Consider the following 11,145-nt stretch of genomic DNA (forward strand, 5'->3'; position numbering starts at 1 on the left):
TTAGATCATCTAGTTGATCATCTTACAACTTCAATGCAAACTTCACTTGATAAATTTGCTCCAATGAAAAAGAAAGTAATCAATCAGAGGAAACTGGCTCCTTGGTTCAATTCTGAGTTACGCACTTTAAAGCAGCATCTAGAAACCAGGAGAGAAAATGGCGCTCTACTAATGTTGAAGAATTTTATTTAACTTGGAAAGATAGTCTGCTAACATATAAAAAAGCTCTCCGTAAAGCTAGAACTTTATATTACTCATCTTTAATAGAGGAGAATAAAAATAACCCTAGGTTTCTGTTTAGTACTATTGCTAGACTAATTAAAAGTCCCATCTCTGTTGAACCATGTATCCCTAGAACTATAAGTAGTGATGACTTCATGAGATTCTTTATAAATAAAATTATTTCAATTAGAGAGAAAATTCAAACCATCCTTCCTTCTACTATCTCAAGTCCCCTGTCAAATGAGACAACTTTAAAAATTTCACTAAAGCCTGATTTATGTTTGGACAGTTTTTGTCCTGTTGAGCTCTGAATTGTCAAAAATAATAGCCTCATCCAAACCATCCACATGTCTGCTAGATCCCATCCCAACCAGACTGTTTAAAGAGGTATTTCCACTAATTAATGTCCACATTTTGGATCTACTTAATTTGTCTTTAATGGATGGTTATGTACCACAGCGCTTTAAGGTTGCTGTAATTAAACCTTTACTTAAGAAGTCTGACCTTGATTCAGAAATTCTGGCCAACTGTAGATCTATATCTAATCTAACTTTCATCTCAAAAATTCTAGAGAAAATAGTTGCAGGTCAGTTGTGTGAACATATACAAAGAAATAATCTGAAGAGTTTCAGTCAGGGTTTAGAGCTCATCATAGCACAGAAACAGCACTAGTAAAAGTCACTAATGATGTTCTCATGGCCTCAGACAATGGACTGGTGTCTCTACTGGTCCTGTTAGACCTCAGTGCTGCATTTGATACAGTTGATCACAATATTTTACTACAGACTCTTGAATATGATGTTGGGATTACAGGAACAGCTCTAAAATGGTTTAAATCATATCTATATGATAGATTCCAGTTTGTAAATGTAAATAATAAATAAATAAATAAATTAAATAAATAAATCTTCTTCATACACCAAAGTTAGTCATGGAGTTCCTCAGGGCTCAGTGCTTGGAACAATACTCTTTACTTTATATATGCTTCCATTAGGTAAAGTTATTACACAACATGGGATAAATTTCCATTGTTATGCTGATGACACACAGTTATATTTGTCCATTAAACCCAATGAATCCAATCAGCTACTTAGACTACAAGCATGTCTTAAAGACATAAAAACCTGGATGACCCTTAATTTTCTCCTGTTGAACAGACAAGACTGAGGTTTTGGTTTTTGGACCTGAGCATCTTAGGAATGAATGTTTCAGTCTTTCTCCCTCCTTAGATGGCATTAATCTGTCCTCCAGCTCTAATGTTAAAAATCTTGGTGTTATTTTTGATCAGGACATGTCTTTTATCCCCCACATTAAAAACCTTACTAGAACCACCTTCTACCACCTGCGTAATATCACTAACATTAGAAACATCTGATCTAAAGATGATGCAGAAAAACTGGTCCATGCATTTGTCACGTCTAGACTGGACTATTGCAATGGTTTATTATCTGGGTGTCCAAATACTTCTTTAAAACGTCTTCAGTTGATCCAAAATGCTGCTGCTAGAGTCTTAACTGGAGTTAGTGGGAGAGATCATATCTCTCCAGTTTTAGTTTCTCTCCATTGGCTCCCTGTCAAATCCAGAATAGAATTCAAAATCTTACTTCTAACCTACAATGCTCTCAACAACCTGGCTCCATCTTATATTACAGATCTTATTGTTCCATATTTTCCTAACAGAGCACTTTGCTCTCAGACTGCAGGTTTACTTGTGGTTCCTAGAATTTACAAAAATAGAATGGGAGGCAGATCTTTCAGTTCTCAGGCTCCTCTCTTGTGGAACCAACTTCCTATCTCTGTCCGTGAGGCTGACACATTATCCAGTTTTAAAACTAGGCTTAAGACTTTCCTTTTTGCTAAATCCTATAGTTTGTGTTGGCTTGGGTTTCCTGAGCTGTCCCTTAGTTCTGCTGCTATAGGCTTAGACTGCTGGAGGACAAACTGACCACAATTTTCACTCTGCTACTGTCTTTACTTACTCTGCTCAACCTGTTTTGTATTTGTAATTATTTTTTCTATCCTTAACATGTGTTTTTTGTCTTTCAGATACACCTGGACCTATACCTGGACCTACCATTCTATGTTCGTCTGTTTCTCCTCTCTGTCCTCTCAACCAGCCGGTCAAAGCAGATGGCCGCTTGTCCTGAGCCTGGTTCTGCTGGAGGTTTCTTCCTTTTAAAAGGGAGTTTTTCCTTTCCACTGTTGCCACTTTGCTTGCTCAGGATGGGAGACTGCAACGAAGCCAAGATTTAACTTGTCTGCTGGATTCCTTAGATAGAGAAATTTACTAATTGGCTTTTATGTGAATGTTCCTGTAAAGTGCCCTGAGACAACTTTGTTGTGATTTAGTGCTATATAAATAAACTGAATTGAATTGAATACATAATGTAGGTAAAAACATCCCTAATGCTTCCATACATTTCTATGCTGATGACACAGTTGTTTATTGTCGAGCTAAAACTGTTGCTAAGGCTTTCCAGCTTTTGGAATCTGCATTCATCTACATCCAGACAGATTTGTTCCACCTCAAACTTGACCTAAATGCCGACAAAACCAAAGGGATGCTTTTTTTCAAATAGGAAGTTGGTCCCAGCAGTTCTAACTCCGATTTTATCCTCAAATGGTGTCCCCATTGAGTTTGTTGATTCCTATAAATATTTGGGTATCGTGAATAGTAAACAGCCATCAGGTGCTAATGATCCATTGTTAGGCTGATGGTCCTTCTTGAGCATGTGATCAGCTGGTTTTGGTTGTCAGCAGCAAACTGGTTGATCCACTCTGAGAAGGTGCTATTTAAGAGACTGAGCTGAATACAGCACCTCAGACTGAGGAAGTCTTTCGGATGAGAGACGAAACGTTTCTACATTTTTTTGCTTTGTTTTATTTTTGTTTTTGTTTTTTTTTATGTCCAGAGGACCAGATTGAATTTTTTTGGATTTTTCTACCTGGATTATTGAGCATGCATCAGGATATTTGGGTATCTTGGTCAACTTGCATCTCTATTTTAAGCTCCATGTGGAAAACTTGATAAAGAAACTGAAAGTTAAACTGGGTTTCTTTTTCAGAAACAGATCCTGTCTAACCCTGAATGCTAGGAAACACGTATCTGTGACTTTCCTTCCCTCCATTGAATACGGTGACATTATTTACAGGAGTTTTCCTACCAGAATTTTGCAGATGTTGGATGCTGCAGATGTTGGATGCTGCAGATGTTGGATGCTGCAGATGTTGGATGCTGTCTATCATGGTGCACTAAGATTCATAACTGGCTGTAACTACCGTACCCACCACTGCACCCAGTATTCACTGGTTAACTGGACATCATTAACTTCACCAGACTCTCTCACTGGTACATCTTCATCTTTAAATCACTTCCTGGTCTGCTGCCTTCATACATCTCCTCCTACATGTCTCTGTGTGAGTGCAGCTACAGCGTGCGCTCTCAGGACATCATTACCTGCAGTGTTCCCTCAGTGAGGACTGAACTAGGCAAGAGGGCCTTCTCCTACTCCGCTCCTGTTTCCTGGAATATCTTGTAAAAATATCTGAAGCTCTCGACCTTTGACCTCTCAAAGTGTCTTTAAGAATCTGTTGGACTCCTGGCAGGGACCAATGCAGACATGTTCCTGTTTTTAGTTTTCTACATTCGCCTTAGAATCTAGCTGGGGTTTTTTTTTTGTTACCTTTTTTTTAGCCATCCTATTAGTTAAAAAAAAACAAAAAACTGGAGTATGACTTTTTATAACTGTCCATTGTTTCATCTTTCTTTGTTGAAATCAGGTCTCTCTCGTAAATGAATCCTCGAGGCTCAATGGGATTTACCTGTCTAAATTAAGGTTGAATGAATGAATGAAAAAGGCCATTTAGGCACTTGAATTAACAGAAGAATTTTAAAGACTATTCTATTCATCAGTTCGGTTCAGCTTTAATTCACACGCATAAATCGTGCGGAGTCAGGCACAGAGTCAATTTCAAAACTCCTAAGAACTGGGGATCGTACTGGGAGCCTGTGAAACTGCGGCTCCAGAGAGCGTGGCCATCTTGGCCAAGTTCACGGTTCACAGTTGGTTCACGTGGTTCACGGTGTCTCTGTGAGTTTTGGTTGATGGTGTCACTGTGAGCTGTGGTTCATAGTTTGTCTGGGAGTTGTGGTTCATGTGTCACTTGTTTCTGTACTGTCTATTTTCTGTCTGCCTTTTTAGATCTGACCAGGCTGTTTCTTGTTTCTTTCTCTCCCTGTTTTCCATCTTTACTTCCTGATGTTTGCTTACCTCGGTGTGTTCTAGTTAGCACAGCTCCCAGGGCCATGCAGGTAAGAGTCCATGTTAATGTGATGTCTGCCGTTTTCTGTGAGTTACTTCACGTGGAATGAACTTTGAAACTGTAATATTATTTTGACACTCTTCTCTCTAACATGTAGGATGTTTGTCAGTTACTGTCTCTCTGTGAAAACTAAAACTGTTTTCCTTTTCCAAAATTCTTAAATCTGTGCTGTCCTGTTGTCATTGTTTTATATTTCTGTTTGTATGTGTGTGTAGGAGGGAAAATTGTCCAAAAACAAAAAGAAAAAGTTGAAGAGAAAAGTAAAGCGTCAGCAAAGGCTCCTTGAAGAGAGACTGATGGATTTACAGGTACATTTACTTCTGCAATACTACAGTGATTTTTGAGCATATTTCACATTTTCATGTTTGTGTTCAGAGGATGGAGGAAGAGGAGGGTGTACTGAAACCTGATGACATGGATGCAGACTGTGAGTTCACACTGAAGCTATGCCTTTTCTCAAACACAATCGTTTTTGTGTTCAGGTAAAACTGATCATATTTTAATATGCTGTCAAAGGCGGTAAATATTCTGGTATCATTCTCTGTCCATACTGTACATCCAAAATCTATCTCTTACCTGGGCCATATCTTATAATCCGCTCAAGAGAATTTCATTAAACTTAATGAACATCTGAATCATCACTAGACAGAGTGTTGCATACATTGTTCATCATGCCAGCTCCAAGGTCCCAAGGTTGGATATTTTTATCTAGACTGGTCCTGGGATTTTGATCTGCTCAGAGACAGGATTATAATGAAATTATGACCTGGTTCTGACTGGGTGAAACTGGGCCAGCAGCTCTGAGAGAGTCTCCCTGGGATTTCAATAGTTTTCAAGGAATAGAGTTTAATCTGCCACATCACGTAGAAAGGCTTTTGAAGCACCGTCTCATATTTCCTAACACATCAGAAACACATAAGATCCACTAAGATCACACTTAGTCACGCCCCCTCATACACTGACAGGTTGAGCTCCCCGTCTGTGAAGGATGAGTCTAGGACCCTATAAATGAGTAATGACACAGGACATAGGGGCTCTTCCAGGTTTGTGAACGCATCACAGACCGGAGAGACCAGCGCTGTAAATTGTAACCTTTTCCTGCCTTTTCTAATATAATTGATAAAACTTAATTGACGTTTCCTTGATTTATTGATAATGAGAGTTGTCACTTCTGAGGGAGGTTCAAGACGGGGGCTGAAGGGGGTTTCCAGGTCTGGTGACCCGCAGCCAGCTCCCGTCTTTAACAATAGTCACTAATCAAGGACAGAAGTTATGCAAGGTCTTTGATTTTTCAGCCATTGCTATTATTCAATTCAATTCAAATTCAATTCAAAAATACTTTATTAATTCCAAAGGGAAATTATTTGTTGTTGTAACTCGTTATCCTCGTTTCATTAAGAGATGTTATAGATGCTGATGGTTGTAGGCAGTAAAGATCTCTTGTAAAGGTCCATCCCACAGTGGATCCTAAGAAACTGGCTGCAGATGCCGTCCGATTCGTCCACCCAGACTCGGCTGGCCTCTCGGTTCCCCCGGGCTGTAGGATCGCCCGAATGCCGGGCAGAACTCCTCCCAGAGCGATGGCCACTCCTCTCAGCAGTCAGCCAAGCTCCTCGTCGCTGCGGACAGACAAATGTAGGTGCTGAGGGACGATCCTGTCCTTCTGTTGTCATGAGCCATGTTTCCTGCTAGTTCCAGGATCTCAGTGGTCAGGCACTCGAGCACAGCTGGCAGGTAGATGAGAATACGTCCACAGAACATCCTTTTCAACTCATTTGAGATTTGGGGCTGTAGCTGAGATATTATTTGAGCTTTTAATCAGCTGCTGTTGGTTGTAGAAAACTGCCTTGTTGTCATGGTTACGCATCATAACAAATATCCAAAACTAAAAAAGTTTCAGTAAAAAGCCTTCCAGCTGCACAGCATCTGATACCAGAGGAAACAATCATCCAAAAAATGTGATTTACATCCAGAAAAAGAGGAATTAAAGTTTCCAAAAAAAAAAAATCTCAGAATGAAAGTAGCAGAGCTGCTCCAACATGCAGCCACCTGGAGCGGTGCAATTCTAGAACAAGAAGATATATCCTGATGCATGCTCAATAACCCAGGTAGAAAAATCTAAAAAAGTTAAATCTGGTCCTCTGGACATTCAAAAAACAAAACAAAGCAAAACAAAGAAAAAATATATAGAAACGTTTCATCTTCCATCCGAAAGACTTCTTCAGTCTGAGGAGCTGTATTCAGCTCATTCTCTTAAATAGCACCTTCTCAGAGTGGATCAACCAGTTTTGCTGCTGACAACCAGAACCAGCTGATCACATGCTCAAGAAGGACCATCAGCCTAACAATGGATCATTAGCACACTGATGGCTGTTTACTGTTCACAGAGGGCTGAGTGATACTAGCAATCACAGCATTGTAAGAGGGGGACAGTTGAACCTGGAGGCTCCACCCCTGTTTAATGATGGACGGTTTCTTTTCACAAAGATGGCCTCCTTTACTCCTCTCTCAAACCATCGTTCCTCTCTGTCCAGGATGTGCACATCTTCATCCCTGAAAGAGTGACCTCTGGCCTGGAGATGAGTGTAGACCTCAGAGTCCTGGCCTGATGATGTTGATCTTCTGTGCTGGGCCATCCTTTTGGCCAGTGGCTGTTTAGTTTCCCCGATGTAAGACTGATCACAGCCCTCCTGACACTGAACAACATACACAATATTACTCTGTTTGTGCCGGGGGACTGGATCTTTGGGATGAACCAGTCTTTAATGTATTTGGGGTTTAAAAGCCACATCCTGGACAGAGAGGAACGATGGTTTGAGAGAGGAGTAAAGGAGGCCATCTTTGTGAAAAGAAATCGTCCATCATTAAACAGGGGTGGAGCCTCCAGGTTCAACTGTCCCCCTCTTACAATGCTGTGATTGCTAGTATCACTCAGCCCTCTGTGAACAGTAAACAGCCATCAGGTGCTAATGATCCATTGTTAGGCTGATGGTCCTTCTTGAGCATGTGATCAGCTGGTTTTGGTTGTCAGCAGCAAACTGGTTGATCCACTCTGAGAAGGTTCTATTTATAAGACTGAGATGAACACAGCACCTCAGACTGAAGAAGTTTACTTTACTTTCGGATGAAAGACGAAACTTTTCTACTTTTTTTTGTTGTTGTTTTGCTTTGTTTTGTTTTTTGAAAGTCCAGAGGACCAGATTTAACATTTTTAGACATAGGTGTTCTAATTCCTTTTGAGCATGCCCAGACAAAAGTGGTTCCCTCAAATTGATAAATTTATTAAGGTTCGATACGTGAAAACTGAAGAAGACACATAAGACAAAACAACAATTAACTCATGAAAAATACAAACAAATTTCAATATTAAACACTTGTAAACTTGATGAAAATCAAAACACCGATAAACAAACATACCTTGTTGGCTGTGTGCTACGAAAAGGAATTAGGCTTGTTTCCTCTGTTTCAGGTTCTTTTAAATCTTTTCTTTAACATACCACTACCACTTTTTATGTCTGTCCAAACGGTTCTGCTGAGACCCTCTGTTCTCAGCCATGAATATGTTCTCATGCAGAACAAACTTTTAACATCATATTTTATCAAGATGTCTTTTGTTTTCAGGTCCGGTGGTCATCAATTGCAACACCTCTTGCTGCAGAGCCAACACCAAAGTCAGCCCAGAGTCCAACAGATCATGGTTGGAGGACAGATGTATTGACCAAGCCCCTGGACGGTTCTCAAGCCCCGCCTCTGGTCTATCAGGCTTCTCCAGTTCTATGATGTCAGCAACATCTGAGTCTGCACTTTCTACTCAGTCAGGATGTTCCAGTGGACGAGACGGTAAGAACACTCACCCAGATTCACACACGCACACACAAGGACACACACAGATATACGCAAATAAATACAAGAGTTACACATACAAATACGCACCCAAACTGATACACAAACTCACACAGCTGGGTTCTGCTTGTTGATTGGCTAAGTCCTGACCAATCAGAGTCAGGTTCTGCTCGTTGCGTCTGCAGCTTTCAGCTCATCAGATTTTGTCATCAACCCTCTGGATCCTCGGAATGCCGACAGGATCTGGGTTAAGATCGCTGACCTGGGAAATGCCTGCTGGCTGGTGAGAAGCCTTCATCTATCCTCGTCTTCTTTATTATTTGCTTCCATGTTCAGCCAATCAGATTGCTCTTCTCTGTCGGTCTGTCTGTCTCTTAACCAGCACAAACACTTCACAGAGGACATTCAGACGAGGCAGTACAGAGCTCTGGAGGTTCTGATTGGAGCAGAGTATGGGCCGCCCGCTGACATCTGGAGCACCGCCTGCATGGTATGCACCTGCACCCCCCCCCCCCCGTCCCACACACACACAGTTTGACCTTTTTTCCCCTTTTCCACTGTCACGGCGCGGGTCGAATATTTCCGGTTCGCCCCGTGTTTGAGGTCTTTTCCATTAGTACTTCGTACCTGCTGGTACTGGCCCGGCTTCTCAAGGGGTTCAAGCGAGCCGAGCCGTGACGTCAGAAACACTGTCGGTCACTGATTGGTCGGGGGGAGGAGTCTGTGGAGTCTTTCCAAACAACCCGATCTGCCATTTTTCCCTACCGGCTGCCATTAGCGATAACTCGAGGAGAGTATCTTTTAGTATTTTGAAGCTATACAAAAACAATAATATCAAAGCCGTGGTCAAATGCAAAAGTGCAGGTGTTGTTGTGCTTGGTGGCCGAAGAAAAAAGTCAAAGCGTGCTAGATGGAGCGATTGGAGGGTGGTTTGGACATGGCCACTGCTTTACTTGAATCAATTATAGAAGATGGTGAGTGTTTTCTAACTTTAAACATATTTTAAGTTACTCATCCCATCGGTTCTGAACATATTTTTAACTAACAAAAGAGGCTGACGCCATAATAGTACAACATCGGTGCTACGATGCTAAGCTAATTTGCATAAACGCTAACTGTCCTCCGGTCCCGTTTCTCACTGTATTTTATGCAGAACATATTTCAGAACGTGACGGTTCATCTCTAAACTCCACATTGAACCCTCCAAGCCTCCCGGCTTCTGCCCCTGCTCCATCAGCAGAGTCTACACCTGACAGAGCTCCATCACAGCCCAGCTGCACCGCACAGAGCAGCACAACGCTGCAGCTTCTGTGCTCGGTAAGAACAGATGCAACATGTTCCACATCACTTTATTCGTGCCGATAAGGACTTGATTTATTTTATTTTTAAAGAAAAAAAATAAAATGTTGAATAAATACTGAATACGCACCACATGTTGAACATGTGGTAGGATGAAATTATGTACACAGGGTCCCAGTTACAGACAACAAAATGTAAAAGAAAAACAGTAATAAGATCTAAGATATGAACTAAGAAAAATATCAAATAAAAACATCTACTAATAATACACTAAGCACTAATAGCAGTAAACAATCAAAACAATACGTCAAACAGCAACATGAACTTGAGTTTGTGCAGCCTTATGGATATCTAACCAGGATAATCACTGTGGAAAATCACATCATGTTACTGCTGATCTGTTTCATGTTGATGTGTTCATTTGTGCTCATCTGCTCAAACAGACTCATGTCCGTGCTGCTGTTCGACGTATTGTTTTTATTCTATTAGTGCTTAGCATATTTTAGTTGATGTTTTTCTTAGTTCATATCTTAGATGTTATTAATGTTTTTCTTTTACATTTTATTGTTGGATGTAACTGAGACCCTGTGTACATAATTTTGATCCACCAAATGTACCACATGTGGTGCAAATGACAATAAAGAATATCTGTATCTGTATACTCCTCCTTGAATCGCCACTTTATCGTGGTGGAGGAGTTTGTAGACCCTGGCGCTCTGACCCTGGCTTACCAAAGCTATCTCTTGGGACATGGAATGTAACCTGTCTGGCAGGGAAGGAGCCTGAGCTCGTGTGCGCAAGGTTGACAGGTACCGACTAGATATAGTTGGGCTCACCTCGACTCACAGCATGGGCTCTGGAACTGATCTCCTTGAGAGGGGTTGGACCTTATTCCACTCTAGAGTTGCCCATGGTGAGAGGCGTTGAACTGGTGTGGGTCTGCTTGTAGCCCCCTGACTTGGTGCCTGTGTATTGGAGTTTTCCCCAGTAGATGAGAGGGTGGCTTTCCTTCGCCTTCGTGTGGGGGGAAGGGCTCTGACTTTTGTTTGTGCATACGCGCCAAACTGCAGTTCAGAGTATACGACCTTCTTGGAGTTCTTGGCAGGGGTGCTAGAAGGTGCGCCAACTGGGGATTCCTGTATTCTGCTGGGGGACTTTAATCAGAGTCAGAGTCAGAGTTTCTTTATTGTCATTCGCACCTCATGTGATACATGTGGTGGAGCGAAATTATGTACACAAGGTCCCAGTTACATCCAACAATAAAATGTATAAGAAAAACAGTAATAACATCTAAGATATGAACTAAGAAAAACATCAACTAAATATACACTAAGCACTCATAACATAAAACATCAGCACAAACATGAACATGAGTCTGTGAGCAGATGTGCACGCATGAACACATCAACATTGAAACAGATCAGCAGCAACATGAAACAGATCAGCAGCAACATGAAA

The 11,145-nt window shown here is 41.2% G+C and overlaps 1 protein-coding gene across 1 annotated transcript in view; it reads left to right on the top strand.

The window, feature by feature from the left end:
- LOC119417411 (SRSF protein kinase 3) overlaps window positions 1-11,145 on the top strand; it is a 118,795-nt gene that overhangs the window by 53,653 nt on the left and 53,997 nt on the right. The window contains exons 10-15 of the mRNA XM_037684613.1: window positions 4,509-4,534; window positions 4,761-4,853; window positions 4,921-4,972; window positions 8,167-8,367; window positions 8,532-8,671; window positions 8,771-8,878. Of these exons, the coding sequence (XP_037540541.1) occupies window positions 4,509-4,534; window positions 4,761-4,853; window positions 4,921-4,972; window positions 8,167-8,367; window positions 8,532-8,671; window positions 8,771-8,878 (620 nt within the window). The remainder of the gene's footprint in view (window positions 1-4,508; window positions 4,535-4,760; window positions 4,854-4,920; window positions 4,973-8,166; window positions 8,368-8,531; window positions 8,672-8,770; window positions 8,879-11,145) is intronic.

This window comes from Nematolebias whitei, chromosome 11, assembly GCF_014905685.2.
Source record: "Nematolebias whitei isolate Nwh7 chromosome 11, NemWhi1, whole genome shotgun sequence".
NCBI lineage: Eukaryota > Metazoa > Chordata > Actinopteri > Cyprinodontiformes > Rivulidae > Nematolebias > Nematolebias whitei.